We start from the raw sequence: 25,301 nt of genomic DNA on the forward strand, positions 1-25,301 counted from the left end.
AAAGTCTCCATCTTTCTTTAAGGCTGCATAGTATACATATCTTGGTTACATAATTTACTTTGTACATTTTAACTCAAAGTTATAAATACCCTTTACCCAAAAGTGTGCATTTTGCCAGTTAGGTGTGAATTACACAACCCTTTCTTCACCCTCTCACCTACTTGATTTCCATGAGTTTTACTTCCATATGTGCACATAAGTATTGATTGACCGAATAGTTCCAATTTAGTATTGAGTAATGTAGTGTTTGTTTTTCCATTCTTGCAATACTTAGGAAAATAGTCTCCAGTCACATCCAGGTTGTTACCAAAGATACTAGATCACCATTATTTTAATGTGTGAGTAGTACTCCATGGTATAGATATACCACATTTTATTAATCCACTCATGTATTCATGGGCACTTAGATTGTTTCCGCATCTTTGTGAGTTGTGCTGCTATAAAGATTCAAGTGAAAGTGTCTTTTTATAAAATGTTTTTAGTAATGGGAATGCTGGATCAAATGGTAGGTCTACTTTTATTTCTTTGAGGTTTCTCCATACAACTTTCCATAGAAGTTGTGCTAGTTTGTAGTCCCACCAGTAGTGTACAAGTATTCCTTTCTCTCTGCATCCACACCAGCACTTACTTTGGAACTTTTTGATGAGAGCCATCCTCATTGGAGTTAGGTGACATCTCCTTGTGTTTTATGTTACATTTCCTTGAATATTAAGACACGTTGAGCATTCTTTCATGTGTTTTGTTGCCATTTGGCTATCATCATTTGGAAAAGTTTCTGTCCATGTCTCTTGCCCACTTTTTAATGCAGTTTTTTTTTTTTTCTGATTTCCTAGAGTTCTTTGTAGATTCTGGTTATTAGCCCTTTATCAGACCTCTAGCATATAAACATTTTCTCCTATACTGTAGGTTACTTATTGTGTCCTTAGCTGTGCAAAAACTTTTGAGTTTGATCAGGCACTGTTTATTTATTTTTGTTGGTCCTGTGATTGCTTTTGGGGTCTTCTTCGTAAATTATTTCCCTAGGCTGATATCTATAAGGGTTTTTTCTTTCATATGAGGGACACTATGTAAGTTTTGAAGTAATCAATAATTAATAAATGTAAAATTGTTGTGATGACTATATTTTCTCAAAATAATCACTGTGACATTCTATGCACTTTTGCATTCTTGTAAACCATTTTGAAAATACTCTTTCCACTCATTTTCTTAAGTGCTGTAAGCTCACTTTCCTAGGCATGAACAGATTCTTCAGGGCTGGAGAACCTTCTTCACATAAGCAATTTTTTTACTATAGGGAAGAGAAAATAATCACATGGGGATAGGTCAGGAATGTAGGGTTGTATGGTGGATGAGTCATAAGTTTAACCTCTGTGGACTCCAGGAACAGAATGGTGCTCTTGGCTGTGTGGGCAGACACATAGTGCAAGATGGTTGCCTACACTCTTGTCCTTGGTCACCATTCTTAAAGCTTCCCAAAAACTTTCGGTAGGCACACTGGTGTGTACCACTGAGCAGAAACAGTCCTTGGTTCCTCCAAAGGAACAGTTGCAACATGATTGATTTGGAGAAGAAAGTTGTCATCTTCCTTCCAGCATTTTAGGGCTGCTTCACTTTTGTCAGTGGGTTTACAAGGGGGAAAATCCACACTGTCAATTGACGCTTATTCTCCAGATCAAACTGGTAAATTCAGGTTTCATCACCAGTAACCATCTCAGAAATGTGTCTAGACTTGCCTTTGTCCAATCTGACCAGTGTTTCCTCACACTGTTCAACACGGATGTGCTTTTGCACATCTGTCAAAGTGTGAGGCACCCATCAGGATGAAACTTTCCTGACTTGAAGATAATAATGCAAGATTTAGGACACTGCCAGTGATCCAATTTGTAGTGCCACTCAGTGTCCTTAAATGTCACCGCATTGTTTGTACAAACCATTTTCTTCCGCACTCCACAGTGGTGATGTTTTCTTCAGTCACTGTGGTTTCCAGGACACCCACTCCTCTCCTTGTCTTTCAATAAAGTTCAGAATCTTCTAAATTCTTGAAACCACAAAAACTGTTGTGTGGAAAGGAATATGGTCTCAAAAATCCACTGCAAATGCTCAAGGATTTGTTTAAAATCACAGAATCACAGAAAATCATCGCATAGAAGTGCTCTCTTCCTAGCTCCAGAGCTGCTGCAGAGTACCAAACAAATGGGAACAAATGAGACCCTCCCAGCAACACTGATAAGTCCAGCAAGTTGAAACTTGTGCATGTGAATCATAAAGAATCTTGCTGTTGGCTGTATTTCTTGAAAGTGAAATAATGGACCATAACACAGTCTGTCTCAAAACTTTTGTAGTGACCTTCGTGTACACCAACAGCCAAGCTGAGAATCACAGCAAAGACACAATATCTTTCACAGTAGCAACAAAGAAAATAAAATACCTAGGAATATATTTAACAAAGGAGGTGAAAGATGTGAGCACATGGAAACAGACATCACACTTACGTAGCAGCAGAATCAGCATTGTTAAAATGGCTATACTACCCAAAAAGATTTACAGATTCAACACAATCCACATTAAAAAAAGCATCCACAATGGGTGGTGCCTGTGGCTCAAAGGTGTAGGGTGCCAGCCCCATATGCCGGAGGTGGCGGGTTCAAACCAAGCCCCAGCCAAAAACTGCAAAAAAAAAAAAAAAAAAAAAAAATCCACAATAAAAAAATCATTTTTCACAGATCTAGAAAAATATAGATCTACCCATCCTATGGGACTAGAAAAAACCCGGAATAGACAATGCAACCTTAGATAATAAATCAGGAGGCATCACCTTACCAGACTTTCTACAAGGCTATAGTAACTAAAAAAGCATGGTACTGGCACAAAAATCAGAAACATAAACCTATGAATCAGATCAGAGAACTCAGAGATGAAATCATCCTCATATTCCTGATCTTTGATAAAGCAGATTATGCACTGGGGAAAACAATTCCTATTCAATAAATGGTACTAGGAGAAATGGATAGCCACATGTAGAAGACTGAAACAGGATCCACACCTGTCACCACTCACAAAAGTTAATTTATGATGGGTAAGACTTAACCTTAAGGTATGACACTAGACACTAATAAAATTCTTTTAACATTTCTTGCAAGGCAGGCTTACTGGCAATCAATTTCCTCAATTTTTTTTTTTAAGCAGAGTCTCAAGCTGTCACCCTGGGTAGAGGATTGTGGTGTCATAACTCATAGCAACCTCCAACTCTTGGGCTCAAGTGATCCTCTTGTCTCAGTTTTTCTATTTTTTGTAGAGACAGGGAAAAACAGTAGCTTACCTACAGAGGAAGCTACTGTTGCTCACACTTGTCTCTAACTCGTGAGCTCAAGCAATCCACCCACCTTGGCCTCCCAAAGTGCTAAGATTAGAGGCGTGAGCCACTGCGCCCCACCAATTCCCTCATTTTTTGTTTGTCTAAGTCTCTATTTCTCCTTCCTGTTTGAAAGATAGATTTTTTTCTCAACACTTTTAGGTATTTCACTTCACTCTCTCCCTGCTCACATGGTTTCTGAGGAAATGTTGAATATAATTATTTTCCTTCCTCTTTAGGTAAGCTACTGTTTTTCCTCTGGCTTCCTTCAGGATCTTTATCTTTGATTTTTATAGTTTGAAAATGATGCAAATGGATGTAGTTTCTTCAGATATTTATACTACATGAGGTTCTCTGAGCTTCATGAATCTATGACTTAGTGTCTCACATTAGGGGTAAAGTCTCAGCCATTATTGTCTTATTTGCCATCTTTTATGGTTTAGATTATATTCCCTAAGAAAATGTAGTTCCAAACCGCAGTACCTGTGAATGTGATTTTATTGTGAAATGGGGTCTTTGCAAATGATCGAGTTAAGATGAGCTCATTAGGATGAGCCCTAATATGGTAGGACTGGTATTTTTATAAAAGGGGAGCACTTAAGAGAGACGTGTGCACACAGGGAGAATGCAGTGTGAAGATGAAGGCAGAGCTCTACAAACCAAGGAACTTGGAAGGAAGCCAGAGGAATAACAGTAGCTTACTTATAGAGGAGGGAAGATAATTATATTCAACGTTTCCTCAGAAACCATGCAAACCGCCAGCAAACCACCAGCAGCTAGGACAAAGGAATGGGGCGCATTTTCCTTTACCTCAGAATGAGCCGGCCATGCCAACACTTTAGTCAGGAGACCTGTGGCCTCCATAATATACAGATGAAAATTCCTGTTGTAAAGCCATTCACTTTGTGGTACTTAGCCAATTCATACACCATTTGTTATCTTTTTGGCAGTTTTTGGCCGGGGCTGGGTTTGAACCTGTCCAGCATATGGGGCTGGCGCCCTACTCCTTTGAGCCACAGGCGCTGCCCCCATCTGTTATCTTTTTTGGTGAAGTGCCTGTTTGGAACTTTTACCCAGGTTTTCATGGTTTATTTTGTCTTAATTTTCCTATTACTTGCTGTCTGTAAGTATCTTTGAGCCACTTTCCCTTGCTAGCCATTATAGTTCCACGAATAAAGGAATTGTGATGGGTGAAATATCACTAGCCACTCTAAACAACAGCTCTCAAGCTGTGTGCTGTTTATGGATAAGCTGTGGACGGATGGCATTGATGAATGTCCTGTGTCTGTGGCATAGAGTGAAAAACATCACTTCCATGTAAAAGAGCATTGAGTAGACAGAAAAAAAGCAAAAGCCTTAACAAAATAAATGTTTTATTGGACACTGTGACCCTTTTCAGAAGTAGGCAATCAGTGTGCATTTTAGACAGCCTTTTTGAAGTTTGCTTACTCACGATTACAAGGTTCACTTACCTTTTTCTGCTGAGTTGTTTAGAGGTCTCCCCTCCTCTTTGGGAGTATTATGAAACTTCTCTTCTCACACAGCAATTCTCAGAGAGGGCCTTAGATTATAATTTCGTTTAAATGACAACCTGTAAACTTGATGTATTAAGAAGCTGGGGTGTGGGGTTCCTAATCTCTGACTGGTGACCACTCCCCAGCTGCTGCTGTGAAGGGGTTTTAAAAATTATTTTCAAAACAGACATTTTTAGAGCAGTTTTAGGTTCTCAACAAAACTTCATGTTAAGTTCAGAGTTGCCATATGCCCTCTGCCCCCACACATGCAGTCCCCCCAACTATCAACATCCCCCTAGAGTGGGTACATTTGTTACAAGAGATGAGTTTACATTGACACAGCATTACCCAATAAGAGTTTAAATTCTAGGAAATGTTCAGCATTTATAAATGCAATATGTTGCTTCTACTTCAAACACCGGCATCATTCCTTTCCTTCCGTTTTAGCACTTATCTTCAGACTGGAAGAAGTAAACAAGGTGATTATGACCCATACTGGCCCTGATGCCGCTTCTGAACAATGATTATGGGTGTGGCAATTAGGGGCATAAATTACCTAAGTTTACCCCAAAGATTTCTTCAGAGATGTCAGTCTTCCCAAAACTACTCTAGCAAATACTTTTTCCTTTATGCAAATACTGTCATTTAAGGTAAGGTATTTACCCCAATCCAAGCTCTCCATTCTCTGTAATAACTTCTTGGGTGTTCATGAAGCTTTAGAGGACAAGGCTTTTCTCATAAGCACAGAGTACTAGTAAACACAAAGCAAATTGGTTATTTTATCATCCTTGCTACTTGCCAGAAAATGAGGATTGAATAGGTAATTATCTTAATTTGAAACAGAAAAAACAAGTATTAAAAAGAGATTGAATGATTTATTAACACAATTCATTACATGTGTACTTTTATGGATTAAAATGTATCATACAATCTGATGCTCAAAACAAACTTTTTTGAGAAAAAATATTTATTCCTTTTACAAATGAAGACATTGAAGCTCAGAGACATGAGCCACTTGCCACTTGACACAAATAGAAAAATGACATCATTAGAACTAGAAATTGAGTCTTCTGATCCCCTCCCACAGAGCCTCTCCTTGCTGCACCACAATGCCTCTCACTACCTTGGACATGGCGAGGAGCAGTGCAGCAGTCTCCACACCACAAACTTGTTGGTGTACCCTGTGTAGATACCTTGAAGTCTACTGTCTCGGAAGAGAAATTCCTATCATTGTCCATGGTGCTCTATGTAGTCCTAATGTGCTTGCTGAATGACAACTGCGATGTGAACAGCCATACAACTGCCATCATTATAAACAGAAGTATAAATGATAATAGATTGGGAACAAACTACAAAACAAGATGTTTGCTATTAAAATTGTTCAGAGGAGAATGTACATTATTCAACCTTGAGAAATGGAATTTAAAGAGCAATCATGATTAAAATGACAATACAAATGGATTTTTAGATTCTGATCTCCTATAATACATTTTCCAATTTTCTTATTTAAAAACCTAAAAAATAATTATCTCTCAAAAATTTTTTCACTATAATTGAGTTTTCCCTTGAAAAACAAACAATTTGCTAGTTAGCTTACTTTTAAGCACAATTTGATGATTAGAAGGCCTTCAATGCAGGAGTGATCTTACGAAAAAATTTATGACCTTGGGAATTTGTATTTTCAAATATATAACCAGGAGGAGAGGGATAACTAGCTGGGCAGATTTCCTGTTTCTTTGGTGTGTACTCGATAGAGTACATGGTTACATCATCAAATGGAACATAACTCTTCAAAGTAACATTTAAAGGTTTGCAACTCTCTGTTGGAATCAATTGATGTGGCACATAGTGAGATCTGAAAGTGCTCAAACCATCAAATTTTCCAGCTGGGTTGGGAATTTGCTGCTGCTGCTTAATAAGTCCTTGACGGCAGCTTTCCCATGCTGGAAAATCATCTTTCATTGTGCTTTTTCCTTGGAAAGGAAAATTGATATTTCTTCTATGAGAAACAGGCCGGATAGGAACAACACGACTGGCCTGATGTGGAACATAGTCCAGATGGCTTGTGCTGGTTAACTCCATGCTCCCTGCAGGGGGCACATACTCTGGTACTCTCCTGACTTCAGGTGGTGGGATTTCCCATGGTTGAAAACTTTCCTGGAATTCAGTGCTTCCTTGAAATTGAGCATTTTGGGTCACTCTGGTGTATGCAGGTCTGCAGATTTTTGCAGTTTCACCAACAAGTCCCCGAAAGTCATTCTGATGAGTTGTGAGATCTTCAAAGGGTTGGTCAGTTGGTTTGTAAACTTCTTTTGGTCTTTCAAACTTAAGTTCTAGCTGATGAGGTACATAATCCAGGCGATGGGTTGTATCACCATTAAAAGGGATTGTAGACGGTTTGACCACAGAGAAGGGTTTAAAGCTTTGCCTAAGCCTTATCTCTTGAGGAACATAGTCATCCTGAAATGTAGTTGAATTTCCAAATTTCACAGTAGGGGGATGGTAAGTTTGTTCTGGTTTATGAAGTTCCCTTTTCTGAATGTCCCAAGCTCTATAATCATCTTGAAAATTAAAAATGAAGAAAGAAAACAAATCATTTTTTAATTCTGAAGAAAACAATCACCTTCTAAAAATTGTGACTGACTTCTCTCCTTGCCAAACATCCTTCCATTTCCCTTAGAAATCCAAACACTAGCATCAAATATAAAGTGTCTCTGATTCCCCTCAGATTTGTTCTTTTTTCCCTTGCTCTCCACCTCTCTCCACCCATTTTCTCACTTTAATATACATAACTTTCTATTTCCAGATTCATCTGATTACAAAACAAGGGAATATCACATCTGAGCCTGATTGTGGATAGTTCTTGAAATCCAAAATGACTGCGTTGTATACAGGTGAGGGCAAAGTTTAGAAGATTATGGTGAAATTCCCAGGAATTGGTAGGGATTTTCACTATAATCCACAAAATGCTAAAGTAAGCCATAACATCTAAGGCTTAACATAAAATCAAGTGCCCTGATGTATGGACAAAAGTGATGAGGCTATTACTACTTGCTTTGAAGGAACTCCTCAAAGGAGAAAAACCTTCAACTCCATTATGGTCTAGAAAGCCTAGAAAACTCCTTGAGGAAAGAAAGATACAGGGTGACTTGTACTATCCCCAAAAGAGCAGTGGCTTCAGTTTTTCCTCCTTATGAAATGGCCTTTAAGGCACTCCCAAAAGAAAGAGGGCTTAGAGGCCAAGGGCCTGAACTGAGTATTTTCAAAAGTATTTGAAATTTCATGTAGAATTTAGAAGTAGAATCAGAGCTAAGATTTGAGATTTATAAGTTAAATACCCTAGACCACAGGTAGAAAACTGAAGTGTTTATATTTCAACTGAGGATTATATATGTTTTCTATTTCTAGACTAGAAAGGGTGGAAGTATTATAGTATTATAGAATTGACTTCACCCCAAAATTTGCATTTCTAAATATCATAAATTAATTTATAAAAGACAGCAATTTGTTATATAAGATAATGTAACAGAATCTGGATAAAAATCTACACAACATTTATGGAAAGCTCAAACCTCCTTATGTGGATCTTTTTCAAAGTGAAAAATTCCTCATCTGTAAATATTTCTGCCAAAATGATCAAGTTTTAGAATACATAAATGAGTAGGTACTGTATGGATGCTTGGATGAAACTGGGTACTTGCCCCAAGAATTGGCAATTTGTAAACTAGCAGATGAAATGGGTGCAGGTTCACAACTGTAATCTCAGTTACTCCGGAGTCTAGGGCAGGAGGATCACGTGAGGCTAAGAGCTTGAGACCATCCAGGGCAACATAGAGCCCATCTCTAAAACTTAAAAATTAAGCAGGCACAATGGCATGCATCTGTGGTCCCAGGTACTACAGAAAGTTAAGAGAAGCTCACTAGAGCCCAGCCTCCAGGAGTTGGAGGCTGCAGTGAGCTATAATCACACCACCACATTCCAGCCTAAGTAACAGAATGAGACTGTCTCTTAAAAAAAAAAAAAAAAAATTAAATTTAAAAATAGACTAGCAGAAACCTATGAAACAAACTAGCAAAAAAAGATGAGCTAGATTAATCACTCTTATTCTCATGAACTTAAAATTGAAAATAAAGAGCTAGTTGGAAATGAGGAAAGAATCTAAAAGGAGGCCAAGAGATAGAGCTGGGGAACTATGGCATGAGGAAGTTACATGTTAGACACATCTGGACATGAGACATGGCAGAGGAGGTCAGTCAGCAGAGCAGCAGTCGGAGCAGATGAGCAAAGGGAAGAGATGTGGTAAGAGAAATCACAAAGCTCATCGCAGGGATGGAGGCAGTAGCTCTTCCCTCAAGCTCTCTTAGTTATCTGAAAGCTTTGCATTTGCAATTCATATGAAGCTTTACCATAAAGTCTTTTTCTTGAAGTATGATGAGGGAATCTATATTCTTAGCAAACCAAATACAAAATCGTAACACTATATTTCAATAACTAAAAGGAAATCATAGATGTTATTGAAGGTCTATAGTTCCACACTAGCATACAGGGAGAGCTCTTGCTGGCAAAGTGATTAAGATAACAAAAGATTTTCATTTTATGACTGTAAACAGAAGAGAATATTTCTCCCTCATCAAGCCAGCTTTGGCTTTCAAGAAGGAAGTAAGGATTTGGACACTGACAGACAAAGTTTGACAACACATATTAGAAAAAATATCAATTCTACTGCAGAAAATTGATTTATGCCCTATAAATATGCCTATGACCATAACCTTAGAATATTTGTCTTAGAATTTTTATTAATAACATTACAGCAGTATCTTTGAAGTATCATTGTCCTTATTAATATCTCTTTAGTGTTTTATGATACTTATGGAAAAAACAAACAAAGAAAACTAACATAATGCTGTCCATGTTTAACAGCACAGTCTGGTCGTTTGGCAGCTCCAGTATTAGTACTGTCCTTAGACATTTCCTCAACATTTCTAACCACTAACATTCAGTTCAGACTTTTCTCTCTTCTGAACAGCTTTAGATGGATGAGGTGCCTGCATGTTTGCTCTTATTTGTATACACAGCTCCATCCCCACTTTAGTACAGAGAGCTGTTCTAGTTTCTTCTTTGAAAACCAAACCCTAGAGCTGCTGATGCTAGTTCTTTCCCTGGTACTTGGGACCTGCTCCCTGTGGTGTCTTGAAATACCAAGGAACTGGAAATAAATTTTACAAAGATAGGGGTTGTCATCCTAGGCCTCATCTTTCTCAATCCACATATCGCCAAACTACTCTCATGGTTTTAATACCACTTGTAAGCTTACCCCTCCCCAACTTGAATCTCTACTTCACACCATTTTTTTAAACAACAAACCCACACACTTATCTTCTTAATAGATATCTCTATTTGGATGTCCCTTAGAAAATTAAAATGTAGTGCACCCCAAGTGAATTCTCCATCTCACTCAGACTCATATTCCCCAGAAAATAACACAACATTGAACCAGTTTCTATTATGAATTCGGCATATCAGGTTAAGGTTCTACCCAGTTGACTTTCTCTCCTTCATTCTTATTTCTCTCAAGTAGTTTTCAAACTCTGTTATTATCTCCTAAATTTCAACTTTTTCCCTTTTGGAGCACAAACATGGAATGAACAGCAACCTGACGAAATTGCCAAAAGATAAAGGAAAAAGAAGAAAACACAACGTAAAACAAAGGTCTATCATGTCTGTAGTGCTATCCCCTTTCATTCTCGGTATTTGTAATTGAGCCTTCTCTTTTTTCCCCTTGGTTTAATCCCTTTATTATCTTTTAACAGAACCAGAGTTGGTTTCATTGATTTTCTTTACTGTTTTTCTGTATTCAAATTCATTGATTGTTGCTCTAATCCTCATTCTTTCTTTCCTTCTACTTTGCATTCAATTTAATTTGCTCTTATTTTTATAGCTCCATAAAGTGGAGACTTAAGACTATTGATATGACTTTTTTCTTTTCTAATATAAATCTTAAATGCTATAAATTGCCCTCTAAACATCATTTCAGACACATTCCACACATTTTGGTATGGTATCTTTTTTTTCATTAAGTTCAAGATGTTTTCTAATTTCCTGTTGCTGCTTAAAAACATTGGTTATTTAGAAATTTGTTGTTTTATTTCCAAACATTTGGAGACTTTCCAGATTTATATTATTTATGTTTAGTTTAATTTTGTTACGGTCAAAAAACATACATTGTATGATCTCAATTATTTTATATTTGTTAAAGTTTATTTTGTGGCTTAAAATATGGTCTATCTGGATGAGTGTTTCATGTATACTTGGAAAGAATGTGTATTCTGTTGTTGCTGATAGGAGTACTTTACAAAATATTTCAATTAGGTCAAGATTGTTGAGTGTTGTTCAGGTTTTTGTATCCTCACTGATCTTCTATCTACACATTCTATGGACATAAAGAGGAATGCTGAAGTCTCCAACTATAATTGCAGACTTTTGTAATTTTTACTTTAGTGCTGTCAGTTTTTGCTTCATGTATTTTGGAATTCAAGTGTTATTAGGATCTTCTGTGCGTATGCATTGCTGTGCACGTTTCTTTTGTCCATGTCCAGCTCAATCTTAGGCAGGCATTGTGCCCCTGGTCTCAGAATCAGGGTGCTCTCTATACTCTTGTCCCTTCCTTTGATGTAATCAATTTCTAATGGCTGGTCCTAGGACAATTTCCTATTCCTTCTTCCTGTTAGAAGTTTTACTTTGCTTCTTGTTGCTTTCCCCCTTGTCATTTCCCCAAGCTGCAATAGGTCTTTACCTAGTCACTGCTAGTGTCAGAATGATGATTCTCCTGCAGTAGATTAATACTTTTCTGTAGGTTAAAGGCATCTCAAGATTAAGATACAAAGCATAGACTTTATTTTATCTTAGAAAGAAACGGAGAGAAAGAAAAGAGGTACAGGGGGGAAGAGAGAAGAGAGCAGGGAGAAGGCAGGGCATCCCCAAAGAAAAGGAAGAATGCCCACAGCTGAGGTCAAGCAATTACTGCATTTAAGGGGGGAACAAAGAAAGGTAAATGCAGCCAAAGTGGAATAATAAAAATACCCCTTGTTAATGCAAAAGAAGGCAGGTAATAGGAGTATGGGCACAAAAAAAAAAAAAAAATGGGAAAAATAAAAAGCAGATAGCAATGTAGTCAGCTTAAGCCCAGCTAGATCATTCAGTACATTAAAATAAGTGAACTAAACACTACAATTAAAACTCAAAGATTGAGTCTTCACAACTCAAACTGATTTTTTTTACCACTTATAGAACAATGGAAAACCCTTTCAACAGTTTAATGCCACTCACACTCTTTTGTGCTATTTTTCTATTCATGTTAAAGCATAATAGTATTGACTTTAATAAGTCAGTATTTACACACATATTTACCCTTCTGTATGCTTTATTCTTTTCTGAATTTCATACTCGTATATGGAATTATTTTCCTTTTACCTGAAGGTCTTCCTTTAATACTATCTTGAGCTGGGCACAGTGGCTCAGGCCTATAATTCTAGTACTCTCGGAGGCCAATGTGAGTAGATTCCTGAGCTTAGGAGTTCAAGACCAGCCTGAGCAAGAAAAGACCCTGTCTCTAGTATAATTAGAAAAACTAGCTGGGTGTCATGGTGGGCACCTGTAATCCTAGCTACTAAGGAAGTTGACTCAGGGGGATTGCTTCAGCCTAGGAGTTTGAGGTTGCTGTGAGCTATGATGACACTATGGCACTCTACCCAAGGTGACAGAGTAAGACTCTGTCTCAAAAAAATAAAGTAAAATACTTTTTGCAGATGAGTTTCTCTCATCTAACAAATTCTCTAAAAAAAAAAAAAAATTGGGTGGGGTCCTGAAAACATCTCTACTTTTTCCTTATTTTTTAAAGGATACTGATACTGTAAATGATTAGTGAAATAATGTAAAAGTTATTAACTCATAATTTTTCTGTAAGGACTAAATCAATCTCTCTGCCTGCTTTCTTTCTCTTGCTAGTAGCCCCTTCTCCTACCCTGTGGATTTGTTTTCACAAACCATGGAGGAGCCCAGAAGACAAGAAAGGAAATGTAAATTCGTTCTCTTTACATTTCACCAGTTCCTTTGCTTTTTACTTATTTGTTTCCATAGCCTCAAGTGATTCCTGAGTGTCCAGGACTAACAATGAATATGAACATCAGGCAGGCCTCAGGCTTAGAAACACCTGAAACAATGTCTGTCTTCAACCTTGCCAGAGGAAACACAGACACAGCTTTCACACTCACAGTATCTTGTGAATTTTGGCTGCATTTACCTTTCTTCATGACCCCCCCCTCCTCCCAGATACTTTCACTACATACTAAATTCTGGAATTCACTGGGTTTTAAATTGTAGATATTTTTTTTTTTTTTTTAACTTTTAGGACTTTAAGATGTGGTTCAATTGTCTTTTGCTTCCCAGTTTCCATTGGAAAGTCAGGTATAATTCTCTTTTAAAATCAAATATATTATCCTTTTTGCATATAATGTATAGTTTTTCTCTTACTACTTTTAAGAATTTATCTTTATTTGGCCTTCAGATATTTGAAGAATAGTTGCCATGGGGTGGTTTTCTTTCTGCTTATCTATTTTGAAGTTTGTTGAATTCTTGAATCTGTAAGTTCCTTCATCAATTTTGTAAATATCTTTATCCCTATCTCTAAATATTTCCGGATTCTTCATAGGTCTCATAACATTTTATTTATGTTGGATGTTGTACATAAGGGAAATCATAGAAACTAAAATCATTATTATTTTCAACAGAAGACAATTTGCTCTTTCCTATGTTAGGCCAATAGAATGTAGATAGGTCAGTCCTATCAGGAATTGAGCTAGATCAGTGCTCAGTGGCACCTTTAATTAGGCATAGTCTTATTCTAGTTTCAAATGTCACAAGGACACCTCCTGAGGTACCTTTGTGGTTAGGCCCTCATTTCAGTGGGACTTTGTTTCCTAAGGATCTACTCCCAATAAGTGGGATATTACCGTTCACAGCATCAGGGGACATTAAATATTACTGATTTTAAAAATAGATCTTGTTAGAAAATAAAGGAAAAGAAAATCTAACTATGGTTGTATTAAAGACTAAGTTATTTTTATCAATTTTTATGTAATTTTGCACACATTATCTCCTATGTATACCAATCATTTTATACCTCAGCAATTATTACGTGTTACATTTAATTATAATATACTTACTTATCCTATGCATAGACTTCACGATGTGTTCTTTGCATAGTAGCTTATGTGCTTACAGCTTTAAAAAACAGAACACTGTTCCTCACTTCCCTAATGTGTAGGCTCACAGACCATGGTATAATGATACCTTCTATTTTATTCACTCATTGAATAGTTAAGTGTGAAGTTTAAAGAAAAAGTATGTTTTCACCTATTACTTGAAGTATGAATCATTACATTGATTGTTAATGACATCACTCTTACAAGAGTTTTATATTAGGATATACCTATTTAGCTACTTTATATAATTAATGGAAATAATATACCAGACTGAGCAATAGTGAGCGCCCATCTCTACTAAAAATAGGAAAAAACAGTTGGGCGCTATGGCAGGCACCTTAGTCCCTGATACTCGGGAGGGTGAGACAAGAGGATCACTTGAGCCCAACAGTTTGAGATTGCTGTGGATGACACCATGGCACTCCACCTAGGGCAAGAGAATGGTGAGACTCTGTCTTAAAAAAAAAAAAAAGAAAAAAGAAAAAGAATATAATCCTATACATGAAATTGCATCATTAACAAAAGAAAATATAGAAATAATATCTACCATCAAGATAGCCTATTTTTAAAAAAATAAAGATCCCCAAAAGTCATAGGGTATTTTAAAATCAGATAGGCTTTTGACTGGGTGAGGTGGCTCATGCCTGTGATCCTAAACTTGGGAGGCCAAGGCAGGTGGATTGCCTGAGCCAGAGCAAGACCCCACCTCTAAAGATAGCCCAGCCTTGTAGTGGGCAGCTGTAGTCCCAGCTACTTGGGAGGCTGAGGCAAGAGAATTGCTTGAGCCCAACACTTAGATGTTGCTGTGAGCTATGATGCCGCAGCACTCTACTGAGGGGCGACAAAGACTCTGTTCCCCCAAAAAAAAGCACAAAGGAAAAATCAGATAGGCTTTTGCCCAGCTCCCACTCTTCCAAATCAGCTGTCAGTAAGAGAAGGTATATGCACTCCCTTCATGCTGGAAGCCTTAGAGAAGCAGGTCTCCTTTGTAGTTGCCAGAGGGTGATGAGCCTATTTTATTCTGAGGTGCAGAATCAGTAATTGTCTTCTTACAGATGAAAGCTCTATCCTCTTTTATCAGTATGAAAGTAATATTTTGTTTCTCCATCTGGTAACTCTTTTGCTTCATAGGTCAGTTCAGAACTTGAATGGAGAAGAGGGTTGCTATTTATTTGACTTTCTCAAAGACTCACTACTCTCAGTAGAGTTTTAACTCATTTTAGGACGGTAAGAAAGGAACAATGCCAACTAAATGTGACAGTGACAAATGTGACATAATGCTTACTGAATGGCATCTTTTTTTATATGTTTTGAGATACAGAAAACTAATTAAGTGGCTTAATTTGGTCAGAAATCTAGGTCTATTAAATATTAATCAAGCAAATGGTCCTTTTTTGGAACTATATACTACTAATTTGACCAAAGAAAAAAACAGTTCTTTCCTGAGCCATTAGGGTAAGTTTGGTAGCACACCAAAGTTATAATTTAGTATTAATGTTAAAGCTGGAGAGTGTTTGTCTTTTGGCTTCTTCATTTTTGAAATGGCAAGTTACCTTTATAGGTTGGGACAGTGTCCAACTTTCCTTTTTTAATTTGTTGTCTTTCCAAAGGCCGGACTATTGCCACAGGCTGTACTTTATAAGAATAAAAATCTTGTTTATAAGTGGTACCAAGATCAATCTTCCCCTGCTTTGGTTTATATTCTTCTGGTATATGGCGAGGCTGTTTGACTATTTCATAAGGACGATAATCTGACCTGAAATATATAAATTTAAAACATAGCCTTACAGGTTCTTTTAGTTCTAATTATTTCAATGAGTTATTGAAAATTCAAAGGCTTTTTTTCATGTAAAAAGTCTGAGAAGATATTAAGATGGCAAAAGTTGATAAACTATTTGAAACAAGTTATTGAATTCCTTTATAAGGTCCTATCCAGTAACTAAGTATCTTGAGGAAAGTATTTCAAAAATCCTAGTTTTCAAAACAGCATTATGATAAATGCATAGTTAATAGGCTCATAAGTTAAATAAATACACAAGTAACTGAATTTTATTTAACCTGTAAGGAAATCTCAGGTTAAAGATTTAATGAACCTGAAAATTTTAAAATATATACCACCCTGGGTCCACTTTGTCAAAATCCTTATTCTTTTTAAAGACGCTAGCACACTACTGGGCATGCTTTCTTCTTCCTGAAGTCCCGCTGTCTTTCTGCTCATTGTTAACTCTGGATGTTAGAGGTAAATCACATTCATAGTAAAGACTAGTACAAACATGAGTCTTACTCATCTTGTGCTGTTCCACCAGCCCTTGACATGGATGGAGGCCACAGGGCAGTGTATAACATTATGTGACAAAGGAAGTGTTGAAGACACTGAGGTAGTCTGGTGGAATGTGGAAGACCACAGCCTGAGACTGATCAAAATGCTTAGGTTCAAATCCTTGCTCTGTCACTGGCTAACTTAAATTGTCTATAACTCATTTGCTTCATATATAAAATGGGACAATAATATCTACTTCACAGAGTTGTTTTAGGGATACATACATATGTTTAGACAAAAGAATGCTTGGTACATACTAATACATTTGCTGCTATCCTATTATTACTCCAAGTCTACACAGATTGCTTTTATCTTGTGGACTCTATTGGCTTATCACTCACTTTATGATTAAAGTATCGTGTACTATTCATTATTTTCTCACCGCCTTCAACCTACCTCTTTAATCAACTTCAGTCTGGTTTCCAGCACTGACACTTTCCTAACACAGCTCTAGTTCACAGGGACTTCCATGTGATCAAATCCCTCAGATGTTTTTAGTCCTCTCCAGCAGTTAATTGACATTACTGTTCACTCTATTTCTAGGAAATTCTCTTTCCTGCCTTCCTATTTCTTCTGTCTCCTATGCAGCTTCCTCCACCTGTACTTGGACAATGTTGGAGTTCTCTGAGACTTAAACCTACACACACTCCTCTCCTCATCCATTGTTCACTCCTGAGGACAACTCCTATACTCCCAGAGCTTCAATTACTACCTATATAGAAGTGACTCTCAAATTTACATCTCAGCTTAGACCTTTTCTCTGGGTTCCATACCAACATCAATAGTCTCTTAGATATCCATTGGTACCTCAAAACCCAGTATGCCCAGTTGATAATAGTATCAACTATTTTCCCCCAACAAATCTGGTCCTTTTTGCTTGTTCCCCATTCTACTGAATGGCATCACATAGTCAGAAACCCAGGACTCACATTTTATACCTCATCTCCCTCCCATATCTAGCTCATCACTGACTCTGGTCAATTTTGCTTCCTAAATCTCTCTTAAATCCAAACACTTTTCTCCATCTCTGTTAGCACCATAATTTTCAAAGCTTTCATAACAGTTAATTTGAGTCACTAAAACAGCTTCTTGACCTCATTTATCTGCATCCACTCTGGGACTCTCTTTTCTCCACATTGCAACCACTGTAATCATTTCACATGTAAATCAGATCAGGTCATTTGTGCTCTCATATCCCCCTAGCCTCTACCTTATCCCCTTTATACTCCTTGACCCCCAAACCCAAAATTACCCTCAAAAAATAAATAACAAACTGAAGAATCAAAGAAAAACAGAAGCAAAACCTTCAATGGCTTCTTACCACTCTAAGGATACAGACAACAGAATACGGCCTAAAGGCTATGTCTGGCCTCCTTCATCAGCTTCAACTCTCACTGTGCTTCCTTTCTTTCTCTACTGCAGCTAGCCAGCCTTGAGAATTTCCCACTTTCCATGTCCCTTCCTGATACATACTACTCTCTCTGCCTGGAATGTACTTCCTTCCCCTCTTGATCCAGTTAATTGCTTAATGTCCTTCAAGTTTTAGCTCTTTCTCTAATAAAACTCAACCTCTTATTCTGGCTGTGAAGGTATCCTGTACCTACCCTTCATAAATTGGGCGATGTTTTTGACTGCCACCTCCACTAGACTGTAACATCTGGAAGCACAGATGTTTCCTCACCAGGGTATCCCAGATGCCTAGCATAGTGATACAGTGCTTCATGCTTAGTAAGGGCTTAAAATGTCTTTATTTAAAGGATGTATAGAAGTAGAAATCACATACCTCTGCTTCTCAAGACATCTGAGTTGCCCTTCGCTCTTCCCAAATATCAGCTAGAGGGGAATAGGCTAAAAGGCCATTAGGGGGTGGGAGAATCAGGGAGATAAAGCTTAGAAGTCTCTATTTCTCTCATTAGAAAGAATACCTAATAGGTCAGTATTAGAAAGTACACCTCTAAACCCAGAGCAACCTCCTATGGAGAAGTAGTAGAGGGTGAATGCATTCTTTATTTATCTGATATCTCCTGAAACATTTGATATGTCCAGAATCCTAGTCCTCAGAGCAGACTTCCTGCCAACTCTGGTAGTCACCTAACTGTGCTACAACTATACTGCTATAAAAGATCCAAAGTTTGTACAGATTCAGACATCTCCTTACACAGTCTCTTCCTGTATTATAGAGAAGTATAGAATGATACCTTATTCTTACATACAGACAAATCCACTTTTACTACCTAGTCAACTTGGTCAAGATGAGGAAATCAAGCAAGAATTCCAAGTGCCTAGGATATGGCTCTTAGAAATATAGTGTACATATTAATATTTAAGTAAAATAACAAATAAATAAATCCACCTAAATGACAAAGATACAAAGAGTTCCAAAAGCTAAGTCCAGATGAAAAGTTTAGGCTTAAGGGGAATTTGCCTATCACACACTGAACAAACATTGGGTGCCTACTGTGTGGTAGGCATGGGCCACTGAAACTTATCTAATGATAAATTATAGAACAATGCTTTGAGAGCTTATGAAGAATTTTACCTAAACTGAAAACGGGTCAAAGAAGGAGTCTCCAAGTGAAAATGTAGTTGAAATCTACTGATTGAGTAGGTTTTAATTAGAGGAAGAAAGAAAACAGTATTTCTTTCCTCCATGAAAGCAGGAAGCACGTCTGTTGTTATCTCAGCATTCTATTTCCAGAAGCCTAGTATTAATACAATGCCTAGTAGCACACAGCAGGCACCCAATGTTTGTTCCAGGCTAGGAAAACAGTATTTTGGAAAGCTGTAAGTAAAGGAAAACCTGCCAGTTTTCAAGACAATAAAAAATGGCCTATGGGATGGGTATATAAGATAGTGAAAAAAGCATTAAAGTAAAAATAAAATAGAGAAACAAGTAGGGAGCAAAACATACTCTGGTAAAAAGTCTGGTCTGTGCTACATATAATAGGAACATTCATGATTATTTTAAGCAGAAAGGTAATAGGATTTGATTTGCATTATAAAAAAAATCATCCTGGCAGGTTAAAGTATTAAAAACAGATCAACTTATAGAAACTAGAATAGACAAGATACAAATACAACAATCTGAAAGCTACTGCATTCCTTGAGGTGATAGCAACACTGGAAAGTAGATAAATATGAGATATTTTAGTAGGTTAAAAAAAAAAATCAATAGAACTTTTTATTCCCTTTCTTTCTTCTCCTTGTAAACCTAATTCTCACCTTTTTTATTCTTCTTGAGTTGTGACTTAAGTTTCTTGTTTATTCAATTGGTTCAACTTCAATCAACTAAATAGTTCAATTTAAATAGTTAGCAAATAGTTAAGTTTTTAATAGTTAAAACCAGAAGAGTTGGGAAGAAAATAAATAAAGCAAATATTTAATAGTAGCTGAATATTTACTTAAATGTAGTTATTCCTTCCATTTTACCACAAGATGCTTGAAATTCTTGCTTGGGTTTAAGACTTCGAGGTGGAAGAACATTGGCATACATAGGATATTTTTCCAAATATTCAGTTGTGGGGCAAAACACACCAGAGTTTTCGTAAATCTTTGTGGTTCCATGTGGACAATGATGGTGCCTGTGCAAATAAACAAACTAAAAGATTATTTTATCTTGAAAAAACATTGTATGTGGTAGTTTCGTTCTAATAAGAGACTTCAATAAACTCTAAATTTACTAAGAAACAAAAACTCTACAAGGATATCTATAAAAATAATGAAAAAATTTGTAATAGCCTTATGTGGTGGCAACTCCAATTTTGTTCTCATAATTTGTGTTTTGTTATACTACAGAAGCTGAAAAGCTAACAAGGGAATTTCTGATACCCTTGCAGACAGGTTCTACACACAATTTAGCCTTTACATACTAGGTTTATTCACATAGGACTCTGATTAATAACAGAGGTGCCTAAGGAGAGAGGCTGGGCACAACATCCATTTGCTTGCTTACATTGTGGTAGAGGTGCAGAGACTGGAGCCAGTACTTTATAGATGGCTTTCTGAATTGCAAGGTGGTTTCCTGACTTGACAGATTTCTTCTGAAATTGGCAGAAGTAAGGAGTTCTGGATGGAGTCAACAGTTCTGTTGCAGGTAGTGTCAGTTCAGTTCTATGGTGAGATTTTGGGAATTTTTCTGGAAGCTTATTTTGAAAATCATTTCTTCAGTTCTTCCAAGTGAATTACATATACTCCTTAATAAATTCTTTTTTGCCTAACTAACCACAGTAGGTTGTGTTGTCCATAATAAGTACACTGAACAATATATCATATAAGCTAACTGTATGCAGTTGTTAAAAGAGAATAAGGTTGGTTTTTGGAAGACAACGAGATTGTAAATGGTAATAGATTATAGAATAGTAGCACAGTATACTCTGTTATTCTTAATAAAAAAAACTATGCAAATGTAAAATAAGTCTTAAAGAACATCTGTTATCTGTGGGGGGAAATATCATGAAGGATTTTCATTATATTATAGTTTTTTTGCTTAGATTGTTATACCATGCCTTATGTATATTTATTGCATAATTAGAGAAAAAAAGAGATAAAAGCCTTAAAGAACTAACAAAAACCCAAATAAGCAAACAAAAAAGTCAAGTCAGACCATTCTACAATTTAGGGTCAGTTTCTCATGTATATTATCATTTAAGGACCCCAGGCTATGTAGTCACCCTTATTAATACAAGCCTAGGTAAGGCTGAACCTGAAGAAAATGGATATGCTCTGCAGATGAATTAAAACTAATCAAAATTCTAACTGAACTCAATGAACTCCTGGGGTGGGGGGATCCTCCTGGGTAGAGTGTCATGGAGTCACAGCCCACAGCAACCTCAAACTCTTGGGCTTAAGCGATTTTCTTGCCTCAGCCTCCCAAGTAGCTGGGACTACAGGCGCCTGCCACAACATCTGGCTATTTTTTTTGTTTGTTTGTAGTTGTCATTGTTGTTTGGCAGGCCCAGGCTGGATACCAACCCACCAGATCCAGTGTATGTGGTTGGTGCCCTAGCCGCTGAGCTATAGGTGCCGAGCTAAAATAAGGGTTATTTTTTTTTGGAGGTTGCCACATGAAGACTTGCAGTAAAGGAAAGAATGAAGAGGTGGTGCTATAAGTTACCTAAGAAACTTCAAATCAGGGAGTCAGAGTCAGGAGTATCTGCTGACAATGGAGGCTGTGGAAAACTGCTGAAATGATTAGTACCACACGGGGTCCTAGACTCTTGGAAAAATTAGAGGCAGTGTACACAGGCCCATGCATAGAGGTTCATCAGGATATAGCTGCACTCAGTTACAAGAATCAAGTCAAAGTTTTGAGATTTGTCGTTTTAGTTTTATTTTCCATCAAAGCAATACATTCACAACATAAAAAATCTAACAGTGCTGAGGAGTTACATAGGTAAGAAAAAGGCTCTTGTCCCAACATTTCCAATCTCCAGAGCAGCTTTTTAAAACTTATTTCTGCTTTTTAGTTTCCTGGAGACTTCATCTGTAACATTTATTTAAAAACTTTTGAACATTTTGATTTATCAGTTTATCTTCCTAATTTTCAAGTCTTAACATGGTAGATGAAGATTTAACTATACCACTCCCTACTGTTACATGGTCATTCATTCATTCAGCAAGTATTTAATATGCAACAACCATGCAAAGGCATCAGGGATATAGTATTAAGAAAGAAAATTCGGAAAGTTCCCTGCTCTCGTCGAGCTTACATCCTGGGGGAGGACAAAGAGTAGCCAATAACAAACAAGTCAGAAAAATACATAGCATATAAGTGAAATGGAAAAATGAAGCAGGGAAGTGAGAAAGAGAAGTTGGGAAAGTTGCAATTTTTAATAGTGTGATATTGAAGCAAAGATCTGAATGAAAAGGATTTTTTATTTGATTACGTGTCTTTAATTAAAACACTTAAACCCCACCACCACCCATTTCAGGTTAATGTTAGGCTACAACCAACCAAATCACAATATTTAAATTTGTTAGGTAGAGTCCCTGTTGTACCCAAAAGGTGTGCCATACACTCCTATATTGTGCCCATTCAGTGGGAGCATCCCAACCCCCCACTTTGGGCCCCCTCCCGCTGACTTGAATTGAGTTTTTCTCCTATGTGGGTATGATTAGATCATCACTGGCTTTATATTGAGTACACTGGATATTTGCTTTTCCATTCTTGTGATACTCCACCCTTTTTATAATTCCACAAACTTTAAACAGCATTTCTGGATACCTTACTTTGCAAGGTAAGCTATTAGTGGCTAGATATTTTTCTTTGATTTTCCCCCTTTGTAAAATGATGGAGAAGTTCCTAAATATTTTCCTCTAATTTTCCTGCTTCTTTTCACATCCCTTTTTCTTTTTTGCCAGTTATCTTTTTATATTTATTATGTATTACTAATTTGTTTAGATTTTGTCTTTTAGCATAATGAAATAGCGCTTTATATATAGGCTCTTTTTAAAAGTCTTAAATCCAGAATCGTATGTTTAAATTACAATGACTATGACTACACAGTTTAATGCTGGGCCATTTAACATATAGGGATTTCCTTTTCCTCTCCAATGGTTCAACATCATGACTCTGAGGGCATTCAAAGTAAAAGTTTATAGCCTCAAAATTAAGTAAATTATCTTTTCATGCTATCAATTATAAATACTTTAAAAATCATCCTAAATTGTACTTTGTTTTGTTTTGAATCATAATTTTATTGTATAGTTTATTTCTCTACATTTCTAGTATTTTAATCTCACATTCTTTGTATTTTACAAACATTCAAAATATACAACCTTTCTAGTATAGCATCTAATTTATTGACTTCTCTGTTCTCATGGTAGGTTTCTATAGTTGGGAGTCTTAGCTTTCCCTGGACAACTAATTTTAGTTAAAAATGCATCTTCTTCCCTCTTTAGGGGTAGGTGTCAATTACCTGTGGTTTATTTGGTAGAGACAGTTGTAGGAACAGGAGATGAAAAAGCCAAGCAACATAGGTGCTTTCAATTTAGACTTGGAATTAATCCTTCTCAAAACACCCTACCCATTTACCCTCTACTTAACCTATGAACTTAGGTGTCTCTCAGGCTCTACTTGGCAAACAGGCTCCTATGTCTACTTCAGAACATTTACTTCAGTGTATCTTCTTTTGTTTTAACTTCCATGTTCTTATCACCTAATTTCCCAAAAATTGTTTACCTCTTATCTGTTGGTGAGTCCTCCTTCCATTCTCTTCAATACTATGAGTTTATTTCTACCTGTATTTTTAAATTTTATTTCAGGATATACTATGAAGGGAATGAAGACATATGTTCTTATTATTTGCCATCATGGACTTGAGGCAGGCACAAGTCAAATGTCTATCCTTTTAAACATCTTTCTTTCTCTCACCTTCCCCAGGAGTTTCAGACTGCAGTGACCTATGACAATGCCATTGCATTCTAGCCCAGGCAACAGAGCAAGACTCTGTCTCAAAAACAGTGTGTATTCAATATTAAGTTGAAACTAGAAGATCAACAACTATAGGCCCATATGAAAGAAGTGGAGTGGGGGATAGGGGATTTGGTTAAGTATATGGCACACTTCCTGGGTAAAAGAATCAACTACAACTGGCACTTTACAAACCTAGATAATGTAACTTAATCTTACGTACCTTCATATTAATCCAAAATTTAAAAACGAGGGGAAAAGGGATTTTTTTTGGGGGGGGGCTTGGTTTTTCTGGCAGATTGCATTGCCAGCATGTATTCTTGCAATGTGTCTGCTGCCTTTCTGAATGGTCTTTTTAATCTTTGCCTTTTCAGTCTTCTTTTCTTTACCACATTTCTTGGCATCCCTACTAAATTCTTTTGCAGCAAACTTCAAGTTAAAACTTCAAGGTAAAGAAGTGTCCGTATTTGCCAGGGTCCCACAGCTTTTTTCTGGAGGCTGTGGTCTTATGTATCTTTTAATCTACATCTAATTACATACTGATTATTATGACACTGGTAAAGTAAGTGCTTTTCCATCAATATGTAGCTGTTTTTCCTTTGAAGGGACTGACATATTCATATTTATTTCGCAATAATAATCTAATCCCTGGGTCAACAGTGAAGCTCAGGAAGGAAGAGACTGTTTCCAGGAGGGAAAGTCGTTAGTCGTTAGGCAGGCTTCACAGACCTATTCTAGGTTTCAGGAAGGGGAATGCTGTACTGCTTTTTCAGTATGATCCCCCAAAAGTGCTGCCTGGATGGGAACAGAAATCTGGTCAGGCTAGACGGATGAAAAGCTGGGGATGGAACAAAGTGTTAATACGGGTTGCAAACTCGTGACCTTGTGCACCATTATTTAATTTTTTTTCTTTTGGTGGGATTTCCATTCTTCCAGTCGGATCAGACCCCACCACTTACCAGTCTTCCAGAGGTCGCTGCTTCACAAGTATTACCTACCCGGCGCGGGTGGCATTTTAGTTTGCATCCTTGGCTAGAGAGCCTCAGGGACTACAAAGATATGTTTTACGCCTCGCGGTGGCCGGCGGGTGCGAAGCTAGTATTAGTGGGCCGAGATAAGGGGGGACCAGGCTGCACCCTCGGCCTTGCGTCTCCGGGGGGCGGCCACTCTCAGGGTCCCCGAGGGCAGGCTGCGTCCACTGAGGCCCTAGCTCGGCCCCCACGCCCCGGCCCGCCGCTACCGCAGCCGTCTCTTACCCGCACGTACAAATCTGACACAAACACCAGCTCCGCATGTTCTCGGCTCGCAAGGTCCCCTCACCGCGCCTCAGCTTTAGCTGCTTCTCCACCTACTCAACACGCGACTTAGTCAAGGCAACCTCGGGATCCCGGGAGACGGACGCGGCGCCGGCTTCCGGAGCGACTGAGACGCGCGCGGGTCAAA

The 25,301-nt window shown here is 37.5% G+C and overlaps 1 protein-coding gene across 3 annotated transcripts; it reads right to left on the reverse strand.

Moving 5' to 3' along the window:
* Positions 1–5,781: 5,781 nt before the first annotated feature.
* On the reverse strand, positions 5,782–25,264 carry SAXO2 (stabilizer of axonemal microtubules 2). Of its 3 annotated transcripts, none has more exons than XM_053593896.1 (4): positions 25,115–25,264; positions 19,849–20,028; positions 15,681–15,883; positions 5,782–7,427 (listed from the first exon to the last, which is right to left on the reverse strand). In XM_053593896.1, exons 1-4 carry the CDS (start codon positions 25,150–25,152, stop codon positions 6,484–6,486), a joined length of 1,365 nt encoding a protein of 454 aa, XP_053449871.1. In that variant the 5' UTR covers positions 25,153–25,264; the 3' UTR covers positions 5,782–6,483. The 3 variants fall into 3 exon arrangements, with proteins under 3 accessions (XP_053449871.1, XP_053449872.1, XP_053449873.1); XM_053593897.1 differs by having other exon boundaries at positions 25,125–25,153; XM_053593898.1 differs by lacking the exon at positions 19,849–20,028 and having other exon boundaries at positions 25,115–25,263.
* Between the last annotated feature and the right edge of the window lie 37 nt (positions 25,265–25,301).

This window comes from Nycticebus coucang, chromosome 6 (assembly GCF_027406575.1).
Source record: "Nycticebus coucang isolate mNycCou1 chromosome 6, mNycCou1.pri, whole genome shotgun sequence".
In the NCBI taxonomy this organism is placed as follows: Eukaryota; Metazoa; Chordata; class Mammalia; order Primates; family Lorisidae; genus Nycticebus; species Nycticebus coucang.

Coding starts and splice junctions, on each gene's coding strand:
- SAXO2 (XM_053593896.1), bottom strand. CDS start 25,152: ATGCGGAGCTGGTGTTTGTGTCAGATTTGTACGTGCGG. Junction 20,029..25,114: donor TGTCAGATTTGTACGTGCGG/GTAAGAGACGGC, acceptor TTATTTGCACAG/GCACCATCATTGTCCACATG. Junction 7,428..15,680: donor CACTGTCCCAACCTATAAAG/GTAACTTGCCAT, acceptor TTAATTTTCAAG/ATGATTATAGAGCTTGGGAC.